The sequence below is a fragment of the Bos grunniens genome, chromosome 8 (genome assembly GCF_055505025.1).
Source record: "Bos grunniens cultivar Pamir isolate PY7600 chromosome 8, Bosgru_T2T1.0, whole genome shotgun sequence".
Classification (NCBI taxonomy): domain Eukaryota; kingdom Metazoa; phylum Chordata; class Mammalia; order Artiodactyla; family Bovidae; genus Bos; species Bos grunniens.
The window spans coordinates 99,400,398-99,422,802 of NC_141172.1; the positions used below are offsets into that span (position 1 = coordinate 99,400,398).

Consider the following 22,405-nt stretch of genomic DNA (forward strand, 5'->3'; position numbering starts at 1 on the left):
GTTTGTAAGTTTTTTGAGACAGAGGGCTGTACATTAAATGACATATTTTTTAAATTTTATTTTTAATTGGAGGATAATTGCTTCATAATATTGCATTGGCTTCTGCCATACAACTGCAACCAGCCACAAGCACACACGACCCCACCCCTCTCGGTTGTCACAGAGCACCGAGTTGAGCTGTGTTATTCAGCAGCTTCTCATTAGCTCTCTCTCTCACATGTGGCAGTGTATACATGTCAATGCTACTCTCTCAATTTGTCCCATCCTCTCCTCCTCTCACTGTGTCCAGTCTGTTCTCTATGTCTGTGTCTCTTGCCCTGCAAATGGGTTTATTAATTCCATGTTTTCTAGATTCCATGAAGTGAAGTGAAGTGAGTACACTCAGTTGTGTGCACTCTTTGTGACGCCATGGACTGTAGCCCGCCAGGCTCCTGTGTCCATGGAACTCTCCAGGCAAGAATACTGGAGTGGGTTGCCATTGCCTTCTCCAGTGGATCTTCCCAACCCAGATCTCCTGCATTGCAGGCGGCTTCTTTACCGTCTGAGCCACCAGGCAAGCTGCATTAATATACAAAATGTTTTTTTTCCTTTCTCTGACTTGCTTCACTCTGTGTAACAGGCTCTAAGTTCATTCACCTCACTGACTTTTTATGGCTGAGTAACATTCCATTTTATATAACTTCTTTGTCCATTCATCTGTCAATGGACATCTAGGTTGCTTCTGTGTCTGAGCTATTGTAAATTGTGCTGTATGAACACTGAAGTGCATGCGTCTTTCTCAGTGTATGTACCCAGTAGTGGGATTGCTGGGTCATAAGGTAGTTTTATTCCTAGTTTTTAAAGGTATCTCCATACTGTATCAATCACTCCATAGTGACTATAAATTTACATTCCCACCAATGCAGGAGTGTTCCCTTTTCTCCACACCCTCTCCACCATTTATTGTTTGTAGATTGTTTTAATGATGGCTGTTCTGACCAGTGTGAGGAGATACTCCATTGTAGTTTTGATTTGCGTTTCTTTACTATAGTGGTACTGAGCATCTTTTTGTGTTTGTTGGCCATCTGTATGTCTTCCTTAGAGAACCGTCTGTTAGATCTTCTGCCTCTTTTTTGACTGGGTTGTTTTTCTGGTAGTGAGCTGCGTGAGCTGCTTGTGTACTTTGGAGATTATCCTTTGTCAGTTGTTTTATTTGCAATTGTTTTCTCCCATTTTCTCCCATTCTTTTCATCTTGCTTATAGTCTCCTTTGCTGTGCAAGTTTTTTAGTTAGGTCCTGCTTTTTACTTTCACTACTCTAGGAGGTGGGGCAAAGAGAATATTGCTGTGATTTATGTCAGTGTTTGCCTATGTTTTTCTTTAAGAGTTTTTATAGTTTCTGGCTTTACACTTAGGTCTTTAATCCATTTTGAGTTTATTTTTTATGTGGTGTTAGGAAGTGTTCTAATATGCTTTTACATGTAGCCATTGTTTTCCTAGCTCCACTTATTGAAGAGGCTGTATTAAATGATTACTGATAGTTTACATAATTCATATTTAAGTACCACATGACCCGTAAGTGTTGGGTCATGTGACCCTTTACAAGAAGGAATGTTATCTTTTAAGGAGTTGTCTAATTGATGCTACAATGTTGCTCTTTACGGTTCTGCAGGTATCCCTACTGAGGGGGGAGGTTTGGCCAATACATGATGCAGAGAGGGGAGAGGAGGCCAAAGGTCCGAGAATTGTTACGTTTAAATTCTCCTTGCCTTGCCATAAATATGGACTTTATTTCACATCCTCTATTACCTAGAAAGGACTTATCATATTGGATTTAACAATTTCTGTACTGACAGGGATCCAGTTTCATGCTGCTGTAAACAACACTGCTGCGACAATCATCCTTGGGCCCTCTGCTGACTTTGCTCGGGATGGCTATTAAAAGTCACTCCTGCTCACTCACTTTCCAGGTCTCACCACCCTGGCTCCCATCCCTGTTCTTCCGTAAGAACTGTCACAATCACTGCATTTTCCAATCATCATAGGCTCACAGCAGCACTTGATAGTTAACACACCTTCCTTTTTGAAATGTTCTTTTTGCTTTAGGGGTTAAAAAAAACAACCTTCTTGTGTTTCCTCCTTTCCCTTTGGCTTCCTTTGTCTTTTCTTGGTTCCCACTCTACTCGCTCTAAATGTTGAGAGCTCATCAAGGTGTTTTGAGCCTTTCCTACTCTGGATGTTCTATCCTGGATGTTCCCGTACATCTGTTCTTAGCCATCCACATTATGATGGCTTTCAAATTCCTATTCTAGTCCAGACCAGTACCTAGCAGTCTGCATGAAATCATTCATCTTAAATGTACACCACAAAAGCATGTCTTAACATGTCCCAAGAGAACCTGACCTGCCTCCTCCAATCCCCACCTTACTCATTACCTGGCACCCCAACCACCCATTTGTTCAACCCCAAAAACCTGGTTCTTTACCTTGGAATCCTGCTTGTAGGAGTCCTCGGATTGTCTTTCCTAAATGTTGAGTCACTTTCTCTCTCACCTCTCCATCATCTGTGCCCATTTGTTTTGGCCTCAGTGTATGAGGTTTCCCAGGTGGTGCTAGTGATAAAGAACCCACCTGCCAATGCAGGAGACACAGGTTTGATCCCGGGGTCAGGAAGATCCCCTGGAGGACCTGGAAACCCACTCCAGTATTCTTGTCTGGAGAATCATGGAGAGAGGAGCCTGGCAGGTTGCAGCCCATAGGGTCGCAAAGAAACACAACTGAAGAGACTGAGTACGCACGGATAGTACATACCAGCGTACCAGTCATTCGTTTGCCTTCTAGAATGTATAGGGTGGCAGGGTAATAGTTGAGCATTTGTCCTCTAGACTTGTTTGGTTTCGATCTCTGATCAGCCACTGACTAGTGTGGTGCTATTCAGCCTCTTTGCTGGTTTCCTCACTGGGAAATGGGGAGTATAGTGCCTACTTCATAGGACTGTTGCAAAGATTAAATTATAAGGATGGTAAGAGGCATATGATTTAATTCTATGATTATTTTTTACTGTACAAATTTAAAAACTGTTTCTGCAAGCATTCCTCAGCCCTTTGCTGTGTCTAGAACAAAGAAACAATTGTTCTTTGAATGAAATAAACGGTAACTTCCACATGCTTTGCCACTTAGGTTGGAACTTCTATCTGGCCTATAAAGCCAGTTTCTTACTTAGAATCAAAATTCCCACTGTAATGTCTGCTCACAAGGGGCTCCCTGGTGAACCACCTATGAAAAATTCCTAACTGGTAATAGGACTGTTACCAAAGTTGGCAGCTTATTGTAACCTGAGACAGGAAATCTCAAATCAGAGATAAACAATTCCTTCATGGGCAGATATCAATTTTGGTCATAAGGATCATTCAGAGAACACAGGAGATATAAAATACTTTGTGCCTAAATTAAAAAAAAAAACCAAAAACAGAATTTTAACATACTACTGTTATCTGTGCATTGCCCTCAGTAAGATTTTTCTAGAAATTCACACAAAAAAACCCTTAAACCAGTGGCCTACAAATTTACCAAAAAAGAATCAAGAACATATGAAAGTAACTAGGACGTTAAATACCATCAAATGGCCGGTTTTCATTTATTTTGAAAACTAGGTAAAGGCATGAGACAGTTTTAAAAAGTGTAGAGTTAATATTTTATTGTCACCTATCAGATGGCAGTAAGGTATATAATCTTCATACTTGATCTTTCCTTTGTGTAAATAAAAAAAAAATTACAAGTTTAAACAGCCAATGGCTGGTCATGTCTTCAGAAAACATGATTAGATTAATTCATTAATGGTGGCTTCAAGTTTTTCTTTATTAGCTCCAGAAAATTCACCCACCTGTTGAGAGAATATTGAATTGCCATTAGATGTAGCATTGCATGCCTATTTTGTGTATCAGATACGACCACAGAATGGGTCTGGGGAAGACAGGAAGTATATACTTATACATCCATGGATAACACTCAGTTAAGTTTAAAAACAACAAAACCCACCCTCAAAAGTCAAGGCTCAATTTTTCTACACAAATACCTCTGAACAAAGATAAATGCATTGTGATATAAATATGAAGTACCAATCACAGGGATTAATCAGCAAATCCCTGTGATTTAACAGAGATTAATTAACAATAAGGTGTCTCATTATGTACTTAATGAAGAATGACACATTTAAATATTCTTAAAAGGAAAAAATGGGGATGTGCTTCCCAATGTGAAAGGTAAGTCCCTTGTTTGTTTATATGCCATGCTAGCCTGTTACCCAGCTGGTTTTCAAGGTCAGATGTACCTACCTTCTGTCCCTTTTTAAAAAACTGGAAGGTTGGCATGCATTTGACTTCACACTCTGCAGCAACATCCTGAGAGGAAGAGAGGTATAGCAAGAAGATAAAAACAAGACTGAGTATTGAGCTCTGACACCTGTGATCTAAAACCAGATTCTTTTTCCTGTTACATACCCAGAACTCAACATTAGGGCATCGTGTCAATGTTTACATGCGTATACAATGATACAGTGGCACAAAAGCCGAATTGGTTATACTCTCAATTAAAATTTTAAAATATGTATTCTCATCTTGGAGAGATACTAGCCTCAGATACTATACAGTGACTCAAACAGTTTAAGAGATTATTCTGTTTTCTTGAAGTGAGGTACGTAGATGATGATCATAGGCTAAAGTTCAGCGTTAGCGAGAGGGACAACTTGTTTACAAAGGACTTGTTCAAGAAGAAAGTCTTGGTAACCTACAGGACAGCTCCACACAGACTTTTCTGCTTTTACCACCCCTCACTCTCCACACCTTATTCACACCAGGTTTGGGGGGAAGATTCCATGAAAATGTTTTGGACTAGAGTGTCAAGTGAACAGGTCCATTAGGGATTCAAAACATCAGGTCAGCACTCAAAGAGGGTAGGGAGAGAAATGCAGAAAGAACCATGTACTCTTAACTACGTGGTTAGCAAAAGCTGTGAAGAATAGAAACCAAAGAACTTTCACAGGAAAGCAAGGTTGGTACAAATACCATGGTGTCTTCTAGCCAGGGATCTGGCAATGAGGAACACAGGAGTTAAAAACGGAGCGGCCCTGAGATTGAGCCACCAGTCAATGGAAGCAGCCTAACTTCACCTCTTCCTCTGAGACTGGAAGAAAAGTGTGGCTTTACATCTTTATGAAATCACACGTGTACTGTTGCTAGTTTGGGCAGGAAGGGTGGCAGACAAGTGCGGTTCTTCTCCTGATAACCTTTAAGCACTGCACACCAGGCAGCACAGGGCAGTAAAGGCTGCAATAAAATGGCTAGGAACGTACTGAATGCCTTGTACATCCAGGCACCAAATACTTCCTGAAAGCAAGAGTTACGTGGAAATTAGCAAGAACATTTGTTTAAAACCATAATGAAGATCATAACATTTTAATTGTACCAATTCCAGTAATTCAGGATGAAAAATGGGGTGGAGAGTTGACAGGAAGATAGTGAGCTGCACATGTCAAGGTTAGGACCTTGAGGGTGAGTAATCAGGAGAGACCAGGCTTCCCAGATAGTGCTGCTGCTGCTGCTGCTAAGTCACTTCAGTCGTGTCCAACTCTGTTCGACCCCACAGACGTCAGCCCACCAGGCTCCCCCGTCCCTGGGATTCTCCAGGCAAGAACACTGGAGTGGGTTGCCATTTCCTTCTCCAATGCATGAAAGTGAAAAGTGAAGTCGCTCAGTTGTGTCCGACTCTTAGCGACCCCATGGACTGCAGCCTACCAGGCTCCTCCATCCATGGGATTTTCCAGGCAAGAGTACTGGAGTGGGGTGCCATTGCCTTCTCCGCCAGATAGTGCTAGTGGTAAAGAACCCACCTGCCAATGGGGGAGACACAAGGGACGTGGGTTTGTGCCCTGAATTCAGAAGGTCCCCTGGAGGAGGACATGGTAACCCACTCCAGTATTCTTGCCTGGAGAATCCCATGAACAGAGGAGCCTGGCGGGCTACAGCCCATAGGGTCACATAGAATTAGACACGACTGAGCAACTCAGCAGGCATGAACAACCAGGAGACCCGAAGATTAGAAGGGCAGGGGGACTGGTTTAGTTAAAGATTAAAAAATGGTTGTCTATGGGATGAATCTGGTCTAGACAGGTTGCTTGGTTCATGTAAGTACTTTAAAAAAAAAAAATCTCTGAACTGCTTGAATATTTGGGAACACTGACTGGCTCCTCCTAGCACTGGAAAAGCAGCTGCTTACTGTAGTTCCCTCACTCTTACTTTTAAGTCACCAGGTGGGTATCATCTTTCATGCAAGCAGTTGGCAGAAGCCTCAGAAGAGGTGGGTGTTAGAAGGGCAATGGGGTCGAAATGGTGAGCCACCCTCTCCATAACTTCTAATCAGAGAAACATACAGGTGGTACAGCTGACCTTCATCACCCACAAGAGCATGAACATGCAGGACTTGGAGATAAGGAAGATGGAGCAGAAGGATCTCGAGCTCACCTCCTCTCCTGAGCACATCAGAATCACAACTAGCTGCTGAACATAACCATCAAGAAAGACTGGAAGCTACCAAAAAAGATAGTCTACATCCAAAGACAATAGGGCTTGGACACTGATCACAACTTTCAGGTGAGAAAGCTACTCCCAAAGCTTTCTGAGCAGAAAACACAGGGTCCCAGTCAATGGAAATGATAGTCTCATTCCTGTTCTCAGATTCTGGATACCTCACCCAGTCAGAGCCTGGCACTCCTGCACTGGTACAACTGCCTTAAAATAAGCTGAGTCATGAAAACACGAATGCTTCTGAGAAAGCTTCTGAGTGTTTTAATCATGTTCATATGTTTTATGTCTTAAAACTGCAGTCTAAGTCTTTACATGATAAATTTTTAGTTAAAGCATAAAGAATTCTCTCACTGGGTATGAAAGGGATATTACAGTGTTCTTCAATCCCCATCCCTGAAAGTAAGAGCTGCTAAGGGAATGAGAATATTCATTTTAAACCCCCTAGATACACATGGTTAAACTACTTCACAATTCTAATGTATCAATTTATCAGTATGTATCATGATTTTTGACATCCAGTTTGACTTTGCATGTAATCAGATCCATCAGCCCTTCCCTACTCCCATCATTGAAAGCATGGGCTTTACTGGATTTTTAATGACCTCAGTAAAGATTAGTTGTTGTTTACTTGCTAAGTTGTATCTGACTCTTTGCAACCCCATGGACTGTATGCCGCCAGGCTCCTCTGTCCATGGGTTTCTCCAGGCAAGAATATTGGAGTGGGTTGCCATTTCTTTTCCAGGGGATCTTCCTAACCCAGGGATCAAAGTTGCATCTCCTGCACTGGCAGGCAGATTCTTTACCACTAAGCCACCAGAGAAGCCCCAAAAGGTTAGTAGTCTGTAACTAATATTTGATCTCTATTACCTCTGTGAATGTTTTACTTTTTTTGTTTTCTATTACTTGTTCTATGCACTAATTTACCCATTCCTGTGGGGATTTGAAAAGACACGCACACTTTAAAATTAAGGAGTTACTGCTGTGGTTTTAAAAATATCCTTTATCCTGAGTTGATCACTTCCTTCATTTAAAAACAAAGCTAGCCAATCCCTAATGGCACCCCAACTTCCTGCCATTAAAAAAAAATCTCAAATTTATGTAGTCACAGCATAATCGGGATACACAACTCTTCCTCATTCCCCTAAAACCTCCTCAGTGGCTCCTTTATGGTCAAACCCTATCCCACCCCACCCCACCCCTGATCTGTTCTCCATCACCATAGGTTTACCCAATCTCAGCTTTTTATTAGTTTTTACTAGTTAAGTATAACAGGGCTTCCCAGGTGGCTCAATGGTAAAGACTCTGCCTGCCAATGCAGGAGTTGCTGGTTCAATCCCTGGGTTGGGAAGATCCACTGGAGGAAAAATGGCAACCCACTCCAGTATTCTTGCCTAGAGAATCCCATGGACAGAGGAGCCTGGCAGGATGCAGTCCATAGGGTTACCAGAGTTGGACATGACTGAGCACACATGTACCAAATGTAACCAGGCTACATTTTACCTTATTCAATTTCTTTTTGGTGGTTTCTAGTTTAGCATTTTGTCCCACATGGTGTCGTGGTAAAGAATCTGTCTGCCAATGCAGGAGACCAGAGAGGTGAGTTCGAGCCCTTGGTCAGGGAGATCCCCTGGAGAAGGAAATGAAAACCTACTCCAGTGTTCTTGCCTGGAAAATCCCAAGATAGTGGAACCTGCTGGTCTACAGTCCATGGGGTCACAAAGACTTGTCACTACTAAGCAACTGAGCACCGAGGACCAACGTACCTTTAAACCTGCTCTTGTCACCTTTCATCAACTCACTCCTGGCTGTTCTAATCAAAATGGAGACATAGGCATTCTAAGATACTTTGTTTCTTTTAACTTACAAGTATCATACTCTGGAGACCTGGGAGCAGAGGCTACTCTTAAGGAAATAAGATCAGTCTATGATGTGCAAAAGTAGTATTCACACTTTGCTATGCATACAGAGTTGTTTGCCTTCTGACTGTCCATTTGATTTATTACACCTGAAAGATAATCTCTTCCAGCTCAAGTGTTTAGAGATTCTTCTATAAAAACTAGGTGCTGTTTGCCCCCCAAATACTATAAACATTAAGTGCCTTGGGTTTGGAATTCATGCACAGCAATTATCTGCATAAAAAAATACTAATTCCTAAAACATTCCATCTATGATATGATCTAATGTTCAAAATGATGATATCCCTGTTATCTTTCATTTGCATTCTTTTAGAGCCAAAATGAGGAGATGGTTTTATCTACAGTGTTCCAAAGCAACCAGAGGACCCACTCCTGGAATCTGTAAATTCCATGGAGAATAATTCGTGGCATGACAATGAATTGCTTTTTGTTTGCATTACTTCCCTTGCGAATTCTGCTGACTGACCAGGTGTGTAGGAACAGACCGACTGTTACTATGTGTATGGGACAACCTAAGAGTTCTGGAATTCAGTTTTTAATGCTGCAAAAGATTGATAAGGCTACTTAGATGGTAGAGTAGTTGTCACTGCCGCTAAGTCGCTTCAGTCGTGTCCGACTCTGTGCGACCCCATAGACGGCAGCCCACCAGGCTCCGCTGTCCCTGGGATTCTCCAGGCAAGAACACTGGAGTGGGTTGCCATTTCCTTCTCCAATGCATAAAAGTGAAAGTGAGTTGCTCAGTCGTGTCCGACTCTAGCGACCCCATGGACTTCAGCCCACCAGGCTCCTCCATCCATGGGATTTTTCTAGGCAAAAGTACTGGAGTGGGGTGCCATTGTCTTCTCCGAGTTGTCACTAGGAGTATGGAAAAAAAAAAAAAAAACTACATGTTACTCAAAGCGAAAGGTCCACTTATGAGAGGCTCATTTTAAGGTCTAGACACTTTGAGGGTGATGATGAGGATGCCACCAGGCCTAAAGGAGGGACTGTCATACGGACATCTTGGCCTGCTCCACACGCAGACTTCCCAGAGGTTCTGGACTGAGGCAGAGAGCATCTGCCCTGGGCCCGGCACAGTTCTACAGGGGCCAAATCCCCAGGCTCTGCCTCTGGCCTTCTTCCTTCTGTGCTGCATTCTCATCACCTGTGCAGTGGGGGTGCTGATAAAAACACTGTTGCTGGTTACTAGCTGGATGAAATGACATAATACAGGTAGAGGGCTTTCTAGTCCCTTCCAGGTGCCATTTGTACCTGGCTAAAGTGACCAGATTAAGAGAAAAAAAATTAGGTTAAAACAGGGAGCAAGATTTTTTCACAAACACATACTGTCTGCTCTTACTTAAAAAACCCAGGACACATCAGAATAACTATCTTGACAACCATATAAATTCATTCATTCTATACCTGCTATAGCCCGACAGGTGTGCTATGTAAACAGGAAACAAAGGTAAGACAAGGTCTCGGATTCAAAAAAAACTGACAGACCATAATGAAGGACAGAAACAAAGATCAGTATAGTCACAGCTAAGCTCACTGAGAGCTTATCATGCACCAGCAACCACTCTGAACACTCACAGGTCTTATACTGACAACTGCCTTATGATGCTGCATCAATGTTGTGATTTTACAGAGGCTCAGCCCGAGGCACAGAACAGAGCTTTACCAAGCACACACAGCTAACAAGGGACATGATCCCACAACATTCAATCCAAGAAAAAGAAGGGCGGAACACACCAGGGGAACACAGAGGAAGGGAACTAAGCCATTCTGGGCATAGAAGGCAGGAACTAGAGAATTCCTGGAGAGGATGTGAAGTTTATGTCCAGAAGTTTGTCCGGCAAGAGATGAGAAATGTGCTGGGAATAAGCAATGCGCTACAGGGTGGAGCCCACAGGCTTAGGAAGTCCTGCTACATCCCCCTTTTATAGACCCTTCTGGACCTTTAGAGTTTTCCATGTTTGCTCAGTGAGTAAGCAACCTTACAAAGCTGGTAGGGCAGGTATTAGATCTGGGCACGGACAATGGAACCAAAGCTCAGAGGAGACGAGGATGAGCCCAAAGCAGAAGCCGCTTGGCCAGGACTGGACCCAGGTCTAGCGCCCTGGTTGCCACTCTGTACCTCACCCACTCTGGTCCCTCTGAGGTTAGGCGAGCCTGCCCACACACGTTTAAATCCCAGCTCTGCTACATCCTGTAACTCTATGGCCAAGCTGTTTGTTTTCCCGTCTGTAAAATGGACAATGTGACAGGACCAAGGATGAAATGAATTCATACTTGTTATGCTCTGAGAGGTGGTGAAGGACAGGGAGGTCTGGAGGGCTGCAGTCCACGAGGTCGCAATGAGCGACTGAACGACAATGCACACAGAACAGTCTGCGTGACCTAAAGTGTTAAGCATGTTTCTTTTCTCAGCTCTCTATCAAGGTACCCTGGTGTTTGGTCTTCTCAGTTTCTATTGGTTGAGCATCTTGGATTGTTAGGTAGACTACGTAGGCTTTTAGAAAGAGGACTACTAAAGTCAGGTAATAGATGCCTCGATTTTGTTTTAGGATGTGATATACATAGCTCCTGCCAGCTAGAATTCAGCTTAAAACTGGCACAAGTACCTGTTCTGAAATAACTTTTTAGCTAGGGTGGTAGGTGTAGCGTTTTTCTTATTTATGAGAACGAGCAATGTGCAATTCAGAGGGAAAGGGCAAGGCAAAACGTTCAGCATTATTCCGGATTTCTAGCCACGTACCTGACAGTCATCCACATCTACTTCGAGGAACACCACGTTGGAATACTTTTCAGAGAGAGACTGGAGAATTAAAAAAAAAAAAAACCACAAAGATTTACCACTGGGTAGTGGCAGTCAACACACTTAAGCTTCTTAAATGGAAACTTAAAAGTAGGGACTAAAGATCCAGATATTTAGACTAGGGACAGGTAAGCATAAACGACATTTTCTCTGAATCAAATTCTTCTTGGTATAAAATAATTTAGAACACTGATTTTGATTCCTGAGCTTCAAGTAGGTTAGGGCCCATGTTTCAACTTGAAGAAAAACAAAATCACTTAGACAACCAAATTAAGTTTTGAAAGTTGTCTTCCATGGGCTGTATGTATCAAACTTAAGTTCTAAATTAAGTTGTTATGCTATGACTTTAGACGAAAGATCCAACAACAAAACCTCTTTCCTAGTGTTGTGACCACCAACCCCAAACAAACAGCTTACAAAAGCAGAAGCCGGCTAATACTTACATGAAAGAAAGGCTTGATCATTTTGCAAGGCCCACACCACGTGGCTGAGAAGTCGACTACTACGAGTTTCTCTCCTGCACTGTTCAAGGCTTCCTGAAAAGCGTACTAAGGAGGGAGAGAGGAAAGCTGATGTGAAATTACATTCATTTCCAAAAGCCTTGATAAAATGGACACAAAGCACAATGTGGAGGTCCTGTTTTCAGGGCCTGTTTTTTAATTAAAAACATGAAAACCAAGCAAATCAACTGAAGAAATCCTACTGTGGTGTGTAGTGTTACTTGCTAAGAATGAAACAAGTATGATGTATACAGTGTATCAATATTCATGTCTTCACAAATACAACATATTATTTGGTTAATCCACATCCAAACTAAGTAAATGAAAGGAAAATAAAGACGTGTATTAAAAGTGCTTCCACATCAAATCTAGGTATATAGTAGACATTCATTAAATGCTTATTGATTGATTCAAGGAGTCACTCTTCAACTGAATGTCACAAACCCACAAAATTTTGCAACTAAAACTTGACTAAGCTAATTTTACCTATGTTAGAACATTCAAAAGCTCAAAAAAAAAAAAAAAAAGAAAATAACTTCTCCACACCCTTACACTCACTGTTGACTTTTAAGCATATATCCTTATATTCTTTTTAATGCAGTGTCCAGAATTGAGATCATACTCTTGATTTATCATTAATTTCTGCTTCCATCGTTGACCAACTAAGAAAGTTTTAGTTCTTCATGAAGGGAATTTTGTTACTTTTCACAAGCGATGCTTGTTGAATAGAATCCCACCAGCAGAAATGACCGAGAAATTCCTCACCACCGACCTCCCTGAGTTATTTACCAGTGGTCGTGACACTGTAACCCTAGCAACGTAACATTCTAGTTAACAAGGGACTCATTTTTAACCACAATTAGTCAGCTGAGCTGCTGCTGACCAAAGCCACGGCCATGAAGAGAAATCAAAACACAAACATCTATATCTGAAGTCTCAGTTTTCAAGGGAAAAGGTGCCAGTCACATTGGTTTAATCAAAAACCCACACAACCACCCCCTTGCTTTGAAAGCTAAGAATCAGGTCAGATCTGGTCCAGTAAAGAAGGAAAGTAAATAAAGCACCATTAAAAAAAATTTTTTAAGCGAATTCCTCTGAAGTTATTTCTCTAGATTTATAATTTCTGCCTCATGTTTCAGGGAAACAATTCACAAATGGTGTTTCCCTGGGACGGTAGGTCATGGTTTCTGTTTGCAGTTATGCAAACAAACACCCACCAGATATTTTTGGTTTGTAGTTGTATGGATTCTGAGACACATCAGCTAGACCAAAGATTTTTCACTCCTTTCATGGGTTTTCAGAGATTATACTGAAGAAGTCGCCAGCCTCTACAGAGGATCACCCCTTACTCCCCCCACCCCCCCATAGACTGTTATTAGTCATTCAGTAGATACTGACCCCAGGCTTTCCTGTGGCTCATGGTTAAGAACCCGCCTGCCAATACAGGAGACGCAGGAAATGTGGGTTTGATCCCTGGGTTGGGAATATCCCCTGGAGAAGCAAATGGCAACCGACTCCAGTATTCTTGCCCAAGAAATCCCATGGACAGAAAAGCCTAGAGAGCTACATTCCATGGGGTCACAAGTCGACGCGACTTCACAATTAAATACACAATCCATGTTGACCCTAACCTGAGGAAACAGCCTCAACACTGTATAAAGCGTCAGTAACAGAAACATTCATCGAAGCATGGAAAACTGCCTAAAATGTCCAGAATGTCTTCAGTTATTGAAATGATTCCAAAATCTTCTAATTACACAGAAAGAGTTCAGGCTAAATGAGACCACAAACACACACCTCAGAAATAAAAACGTCAATTATCTGTGGCTGCTTCTAGGAAACAGATCTCTCTCTTCCCAGATTTCCTGCAATGATCTTTATGTTTCTTGATCGTAAAAGGGAAAAAAAGGAACCATTAACATTGAAACTTCCATTCCTCGAAGCCAACCTCAGATCTGAACCAAGTACGGGCACTCCACTCGCCTTTTCCGGCTTTACTGGGGTGGGAAGTTTTCTCCCACTGACTTTTCTGACTCTGGATTAGCATCCATTTCTTGGGGCGGGGGTGAGGGGGCACAGTACACCAGACACTCAGGCTCTGAATTCTCAGAGCAGGAGAGTATTAAGTTTGCAATAACTCTCGATATATCCAACACTTTTTGCCTTGGGCATTCCTAAAAGGACACAACCGCCGTCAAGCACATAGCCGGCCGCGGCCGCACCCAGGGGACTCCGGGCTCCAGCGAACCCCACAAACCGAGAAAGAATCCCAGATGGGTAGGGCAGTGGAGGCCCCCGGGCCCAGCCTTGGGGACTGAGTCATTCCAAAGCCAGCGCAGCCGGAAACACGCCCTGCGTCGCAGGAGGAGGAGTCCCGAGGGCGCGGCCCGGACTTCACTTCCTTGCCGCCACCTGGGCTACTAAAGCAGGACTCGTAGGGGTTGGGGTGGGGGTGTCTCCAGCCCGGAACCTTCCCTTTCACGCGGCTGCAGCACGCGTCACCTCTACGACCCGGCAGCCGTGGTGGGGGGGTGGGGGGGTCCTCCGGCCTAGACCCGCTCCCCAGGGAGCTCACTGCACCCAAAAGCGCGGGTGGATCACGCGGCTCCACGAGGAAGGAGTGGCGGCCAGCAAGCCCGGGCTTTCTTCAAGAAGCCCTCCACCTCCTTGCCCAGGCCCGTGTCCGGATAAAGATGGGGGGCCTAAGGCAGCCTCCTTCCATCCTCTACCCAATCCCGGCTTCCCGGCAAGAGGGGTGGAGGGGGCGTAGTGGAGGACTCCCGGGCGCTCTCCGCGCGCGTGCATCCTCCAGACACACTGGGTCACCTGGACCTTGCCCTCCAGGGAAACCTGTCCGTCTCCTCCCTTCCTCCAGGGAACGCTCCACGGTCCCGGACGCGCCCAGGCCCGGGCTTCCCGCAGTGCCAGGCCGAGCCGCGGCGTCCCCTTCCCCGAGGGATGCGAAGGGGTGGACTGCCCACCTTTGGCCCACCGCCTACCCCAGTTGCCCGGAGCTTCGTGCCGCGCCCTGGCATGCCCCGGAACGCGTACCTTGCTCTCAATCTGTTTCACCATCTTGGCAGCTGGGGGTCTGACGAGCGACCTGACAGTGCAATCGATGGACACGGATCCGAGGGGCCGGACAGAGCTTAGCCAGCTCGCAGCCCGCTTTCCCTTTATAGTAACGGTGGGCGGGGCGGGCGGGCGCGCGCGGCGTGCGTGCGGCGGGGGCGCGCCCGCGCCGGCGTCAGGGCTAGGCCCCGCCTCCAGGAGCCGCCGGGTGGGGGCGGGATCGCTGGAGGGGGCGGGGCCGGAGGGGCCGGGAGGGCGCGGGCGCGGGACCGAGCTCCTGGCAGTCGTCTGGGTTCGAAACCTTGGGCATCGTCCACCTGTACCCCACCTGGGAGTGGGAAGGCGGGAGGGCCATCCGGTGACCTAAAGGGCGCATGCCTGCGGCCACCCCATGATCTAGAGGGTCACCTGGGAAGGGGCCAGCCAGGCCTTAATCGGACGCGCCCAGAGAAGAGGCCGTTTACGGTTTCTCGGAAAGACCCGCCGTACCACGGCCCCACAGCCTAGCGAACCCCCACAAAATGCTGAGTAACGATAACCAGGACGTGTCTCTTGGTGTGAGCCCCCTCTCCCCCTCGCCGCCTCCTTTCCGGAGTGTCCCGAGACGGTCTCCTGGTTCCTTCTTCCTGTCCTTTCACTTTCACCCGGGAACCTGCTGTTGCATCATGACACAGCAGTTTAGTGCCATTGTGAACTGACCGGGCTCATGCCCGGTAGAGTTGATGCTGGTTGTTAAGTCCTGTGGGAGTGACACAGTTGTGACCCTGAGCAGGGGTTGACCTCCCGGTTCCTCCGATTTCCCAGAATCAGGATGGTCCCTGACTCCTGGCGGTGGTGTTTTGAGGATTAAATAAAATTCCTGTAAAGTGATTAGGAGAGTGCTTGACACATGGTAGGCACTCAAAAAATAGTTATAATTAATTAAAGATGGGAGCAGTCATTAGACGTGCTTGGTGTCATGGGGGTGGGCACGCTTGAAGAGTTTATAATGGCATTAGTGGGCGCGCGTGTGCACACACACACACACACACGTGTGTGTGTACAGAGAAGTAGGCTGTTCCTGCTGACACCGGGTTGCCTGTGGCAGGCTGGGTTTGGCAGGACTGGGCATTGTAGAAGGTGAGCATGTGAAGCCAGGAAGGCAGCTGGAAGTGGAAATGGGCAAGCTGTTGAGCTGGAGAGGGGAATGGAAGTGGGGAGATGGGACAGGAGTGGGATGATGTTGGGGCAGGAAAGCAGAGAATGATTTTTTCAGAGGGAGCACTCTGGATGCAGCTACCTCTAGGTGTGATCAGCTGGGATGGTGAAACAGCCCCCTGGCTTCCTTCTTTCTGCTCTTTCAGAGAGGAGGGAAGGAAACCAGACGTTTTGATCCTTTTGTGCAAAGTTTCTAGAAGGTTGAGGAACACAGGGCCATGGGTAAGGATATAGACAAGGGACAAATTCTAAGGACAGCCCTAACAGAGGGAGGCTAGGCTGGCCTGAATGCAGCAAACTTCCCATAGAAAATAAGGACCAGTGGGCAGAGAAGAGGCCTTAAGGAGTAGCAAGAGCACATTACATAGTCTGCTTTGCTGCTGCTGTGTTTTCGCCCCAACATACATCTCAGCTTTTGGGCCTATTAGTTGGTACATTTACTTAGGAGACGACAATAAATAATTTAGCTATAGGAAACAGAGGTACAGATATCCATTGACTATCCAAACTTCTCCCAGCTGACGCCTCTTTAAGGACCTTTCCAATGTCCAGGACCAATATAGAGGGGGATACGGGGGGATGCTACAGTTATAGGGAGCAGGTAACTGGGAGTCTAGCACATGCATTAAAAGCCTGGACTTTGCAATTAGATTCCCTGTCCTCATCCCCACTCTACCATTTGGTGGCTGGGTAACTCTAGACAAGTTTAAACAGTCTCTCTGCCTCAGTTTCCTTATCTATAAAATGGATACAATAACACCCCCATGCTATTAGAAGGGTCAAGTGAGCTAAAACACATGTTAAGTGCTTAGAACCATGCCTGGTACACGGTGGTGGTGGTGGTGTAGTTGCTAAGTTGTGTCCAACTCCTTGCGACTCCATGGACTGTAGCCTGCCAGGCTCCTCTGTCCATGGGATTTTCCAGGCGAGAATACTGGAGTGGGTTGTCATTTCCTTCTCCACTGATACAGAGTAAGTGCTATATAAACTATAATTACAGGCTATTAATGGAATGGTGACATCCCTGTGGAATGATGGCAGAGGTGGAAGGCAAGACTGTAAAACAGGTGTCAAAGTCTTAAGTGAATTAAGTTATCAGGAAATTCGTAATGAAGACTGAGCTCTATAAGGTGAATCTCTCAAAGGAAAAGGATTCTCTCCCCTCAGAGGGTGAAAGAATATAGGTTAGACTTGTCCCTACCCAAAGAGGAAGGTCTCCTGCTTACAAGCTCATGGGACACTCAAGTCCTTAGTATTTCAGTTGGGACAAGGTGGTAACATTCTGTGGGGAGAGGGAGGTGCAGGGGAATTATTGGGACAGCCCAGTAAGGGAGGATCTGTTTGTGCAGAAAGGTAGGGGGAGAAGACAGGGTGTCATGAAGGCCTTCACTTGGGGGAGTGGGGGTTGGTTCTGTGTATTAGTCAGAACTCTCAGGTGTAAGGAGAAATTCCAGTTCAAAGTAAAAAGAATTAGTAACTCATTCAACTCCAGGGGCCTAAAGATGTCATAAGAGCACCACAGCTGTTTCATTCTCAGTGGGTTCTCCACCTAATATAAGACTCGCCCCTCCAGGCTTAGGTCCCTACTAATTTAATGTCCCGGAAGAAAGGGCATTCCTCTGCCTTGTTCTAGTAAGTGCCTTGGAGGCTGACCTTATTTGACTTTAGTTGGAGGGTGGAGGAGGGCATCAGCCTTGCTTGGACCATTTGTTTCAGCTAGGAGTGAGGAAAATTCGAGGGGTTGCCAGAGAAAGGAGAAATGCGCTTTGGGTAGGCTAAAATGGTATTTCTTCATTGTCAAGAAGAGCAGAAATGGGTAGCTTGAGTGCTGAGCTTGCTTCAGGTTTCTGGGTCGGCTCAGTCTGAGTTTTCCTGGGAGACTGGAAAACTAGGTTTGCTCTTTGTCTAGGTTCGAATTTGAAGGAAATGCAGATCTGGGGCTTCTAGCAAGCTTTTCTCAGAGCACAGGTTTCTCAGTGCGGCCCTTGACAGCATCATTCAGTACAGCTCAAGGTACATGATGATTCAGCAGATTTCCAGACCACACCCAGACAGATTTTATAGAACCACAATCTTCTGAGGTAGATCCCTGGAGTCTGCATTTTAAAGCAGCATTCCAGGTGATTAGGTACACTAAGATTTGATAAACTTGCCCTGGGATCTCCAAAGAGAGGCCAGCAACTAGTGACATGTAAAGGCTGGGTCTAGCAAGAGAGTTGAGATGAGGACACAAAAGTGAACATGTAAGCAACCTAAAATTGAGATTTCAAAATATAATGGTAAAGAAGATGGTTAAAGGAAAAGAAACAAATACAAGTGTGGAATGGTCATTCAGTACCAGACCTGGAGCTCGGTATATCACATCATTCTTCTCAACATCCCCTAGGAGATAGGTTTAATTCTTCCCATTTTACTGAGGAGAAAATCAAGATCCAAGGAAGTCATCTGGTTACAACACGTGTGCACCCATTCTTATACTCTGTTCATGACGGAGAGGAAGTACCAACACGGTTTTCAAGCCAGCTCATCTACAGACCTTGAAATATCCTTTACGTCACCAGTGAAAAGTATCTAACATTTGTTATGCTAGTTTACACACTCTATAAGGATATTTGAATAGTTTGCAGGAATCCCCTCTAGAACATCAGTTCCTACTTAGGGATTTTCAGATGCTGATTTAAACACCCCAGGAGTAGACTTCTGATTAGGTACTTCAAGTATTAACTGTTTATATTTTTAAAACTAACAAACACATTCCACATTTTCAATGCTAAGTACTTTCATGTAAATTTCAAATAGTATAATAACCCCTGTGAGTAGCCTTCCCCCTTTACATTCCTTAATCTGGTGCAGTCGTCCCCCTCCCTGTGTCCCTTTTCACTGTGTACCTTGCTGAAACTATCTGGATTCAGCAGCACCAAAATACTGTGGCCCTCTTCTCAGATGTTTCTTTTGTCTTACCCGAGACTACTGCTCTTTTCAAGTGTGGGCTCCAGGTACATAGGCGCCCAGGAGGTCAAGCAAACACTTCTCCTTGCTCCTTTCAGACTCTCTGTTTTTCTAGAAGCCAGTGGATATCTCTATTAAAAAAAAAAAGAAGAAGAAACGTGACCTTTACCTTACACCGTACAACAAAATAACTCAAAATTTACTATACAACTTCTAGAAGAAGATGTTGGAAATAATTTTGCAACCTTGGGGCAAATATTTCTTAGGCAGGACACAGAAATTCCTAACTAAAAAAGAAAAACCTAATAAATTTGACTTCATTAAAACGTGAAACCTCTGCTCTTTGAAAAGCAGTGTTAAACAACTGGTAAAAAACACGGCACTAACTGGAACACACACTTCTCCAAAGAAGGTATCTAAGTGATCGAAAGTACACAAACAGAAAAATGCTCAACATCATTAGTCACTGGGGAAATTCACAACCACAATGAAACAATCTTGTACCCACTAGACTGGTAACACCAAATGGAGGTGAGATTGTAGATTAACAGGAAATAATTTTGATAGATTGCTGATAGGCATGTAAAACTATACAAGTACTTTAGAAAACAGTTTGGTAAGTTTGTTTTGCTTTTCCTTTTTTTTTTTTTTAAGTTAAACATACATTTAACATATGATCTAGTCATTCCACTTCTAGATATTTATCCTGAAGAAATTCAAACACAAGTCCACACGAAGACTTGAATATGAATATTTATAGCAACTTTATTCAAAATAGCCTCGAAATAAACCCAAAATGGAGTGATGTTATGATACGTGCCACAATATAGATGAATTTTGAAAACAAGCAAAGTGAAAGAAGTCAGATAGGAAAGGCGATTAGTATATCTGAAATGACCAGAACAGGCAAATCCAGAGTCTACTAGTGGTTCCCAGGGGTGGCACGAAGCAGGGGATGGGGAGTGATTACTAATGGGTGTGGAGTTTCTTTTTGAAATCTTGAAAATGTTCTGGAATGGTGATAATTATACAACTTTGTGAATCAATCTGATCACAAGAAATGTGTACCAATTCTTATACTCTGTTCATGAAAGAAAGGAAGTGCCAGCACAGCCCATCTATGTATCTTGAATATCCTTCATGTCACCGGTGAAAAATATCTAACATTTCTTATTCTATTTACAAACTCTAAGGATATTTGAATAGTTTGCAGAAACTCCCTCTAGAACATACTTGGAGATTTTCAGATGCTGATTTAAACACCCCCAGGAGTGGACTCCTGATTAGGTACTTCAACTATTAACTGTTTAAATTTTTAAAACTAATGAACATATAAATACATTCCACATTTTCAATGCTGGTGTAAATATACTGGTGCAGGACAGGGAAGCCTGGCATGCTGCAGTCCATGGGGTTGCAAAGAGTTAGACACGACTGTTTAACTAAACAACAAATAAAAATGGGATAAAGATATTCATTGTGCCTTCACCAAATCATTTAATAAAAATACATATGCTCTGTGGATTATAAAAGAAGAAAAAGAAATGACAACCCTTCCTACAGAAGCCAGCTGAATCCATTTCCTTACTTTGGAAATTTTATATCTTCAAAAGGCAGAGAGATAAAATATAGGTATATTCTCTTTGCCCAGTGCCATTAACAACTGATCCAGAGCTAAAAGTGATCGTGACTCTTGTGGGGAGGACAACTTGTTTATCTATAACCACCAAACAACCAGAAGTACATATTTTTGATTACTTGTTCCTTATCTACATGGATGCTGGTGTGCCACACTGTTCATGGGCACTCTGTTAACAATACATGTTACAAGGAACCTCAGACATGCAGACAATACGACTCTAATGGCAGAAAGTGAAGAGGAACTAAAGAGCCTCTTGATGAGGGTGAAAGAAAGATGGAGTAAAAAAGTTGGCTTAAAACTCAACATTCAAAAAACAAAGATCATGACATCTGGTCCTATCATTTCATGGCAGACAGATCAGGAAAAAGTAGAAGCAGTGACAGATTTTATTTTTGGGGGCTCCAAAATCACTGCAGATGGTGGCTGAAGCTACAAAATTAAAAGACACTTGCTCATTGCAAGGAAACTATGACAAACCTAGAAAGCAGATTAAAAAGGAGATGTCACTTTGCCAACAAATGTCTGTATAATCAAAGCTATGGTTTTTCCAGTCATCATGTATGGATGTGTGAGTTGGACCGTAAGGAAGGCTGAGCACCAAAGAATGGATGCTTTTGAATTGTGGTGTTGGAGAAGACTCTTGAGAGTCCCTTGGACTGCAAGGAGATCCAATCAGTCAACCCTATAGGAAATCAGTCCTGAATATTCATTGGAAGGACTGATGCTGAAGCTGAAACTCCATACTTTGGCCACCTGATGCAAAGAACTGACTCATTTGAAAAGACACTGATGCTGGGAAGGATTGAAGGCAGCAGGAGAAGGGGACGACAGAAGATGAGATGGTTGGATGGCCTCACAGACTCGATGGACATGAGTTTGAGTAAGCTCTGGGAGTTGGTGGTGGACAGGGAAGCCTGGCGTGCTGCAGTCCATGGGGGTCACAAAGAGTCAGACACGACTTAGCAACTGAACAACAAGAACAATATGCACAAGACTCCTCCCCAGCAGATAACCTTTAAGGGAAGAAAACTGAAGGCATAAAGGAATTTTACTTGGTTGGAGACTCAAGACATAAAAAAAATAAGATTTCATTTGAAAGACATGATTGTCTAGGCTGTCTAATTCTAGAACTCTTCAGTAATCACTTGACTAAAAATAAGTAATTTAATGGTCCAACAAATGCATTTAGAATTATTCCTGATATTGATAACTTTGAGGGTACAAGTCAAGGTATCACAAGCAAAGATGTAAACACATTATCAGTTGGATTTTTCTGTTACATTGGCCCTTACCTTTTGTTTACCATTGTCTCTTGGCACACATTTGTGAGGCCCATGTTCTCTCATGATCCTCCTCCTAAAAAAACAGGGTTAGTGTTTAATTAGAACGTTTATCAGCAAAGATAACTAAAGAGATCACAATATTTAAAAAATAAATCATTGTAAGTAACATTTACTGGTGTGAGGTCATCTTTGTTTTGCTCATAAAGGATATCTTTATTCCAATAAAGCATTTTCTTCATTTCTACTTCACTGCTACTGCCCTCCAGACCACTTCTCTTATCCGGACCACAGCCATACACTCAGGACTCATCCCACTCTGACCATGCTTGCTCCCCTATGACCCATTCCTTACACAACAGTATGCACATCTGAGCAAGTCATTCCTCTGCTTGAAACCCTTTATACCGCCCACAGTTACAAAATGGGAAAACAGATTTAGTTGTGCAGTTCTCATCAGACCTTGTCAGAAGCCAAGATTTCCTCATAAA

The 22,405-nt window shown here is 43.8% G+C and overlaps 1 protein-coding gene across 1 annotated transcript; it reads right to left on the minus strand.

The window, feature by feature from the left end:
* Window positions 1-3,647: 3,647 nt before the first annotated feature.
* On the minus strand, window positions 3,648-14,925 carry TXN (thioredoxin). The gene is made up of 5 exons (XM_086315923.1): window positions 14,826-14,925; window positions 11,718-11,822; window positions 11,215-11,274; window positions 4,312-4,377; window positions 3,648-3,860 (listed from the first exon to the last, which is right to left on the minus strand). Exons 1-5 carry the CDS (start codon window positions 14,847-14,849, stop codon window positions 3,798-3,800), a joined length of 318 nt encoding a protein of 105 aa, XP_086172049.1. The 5' UTR covers window positions 14,850-14,925; the 3' UTR covers window positions 3,648-3,797.
* Window positions 14,926-22,405: the final 7,480 nt, after the last annotated feature.

Bases quoted from the DNA above. Each gene is read 5' to 3' on its own strand.
- TXN (XM_086315923.1), bottom strand. From the start codon at position 14,849: ATGGTGAAACAGATTGAGAGCAAG. The intron at 4,378-11,214 runs GTACGTGGCTAG...TCTTCCTCTCAG, and splicing joins TAGATGTGGATGACTGTCAG to GATGTTGCTGCAGAGTGTGA. The intron at 3,861-4,311 runs GTAGGTACATCT...TTCTCTCAACAG, and splicing joins TTTTTAAAAAGGGACAGAAG to GTGGGTGAATTTTCTGGAGC.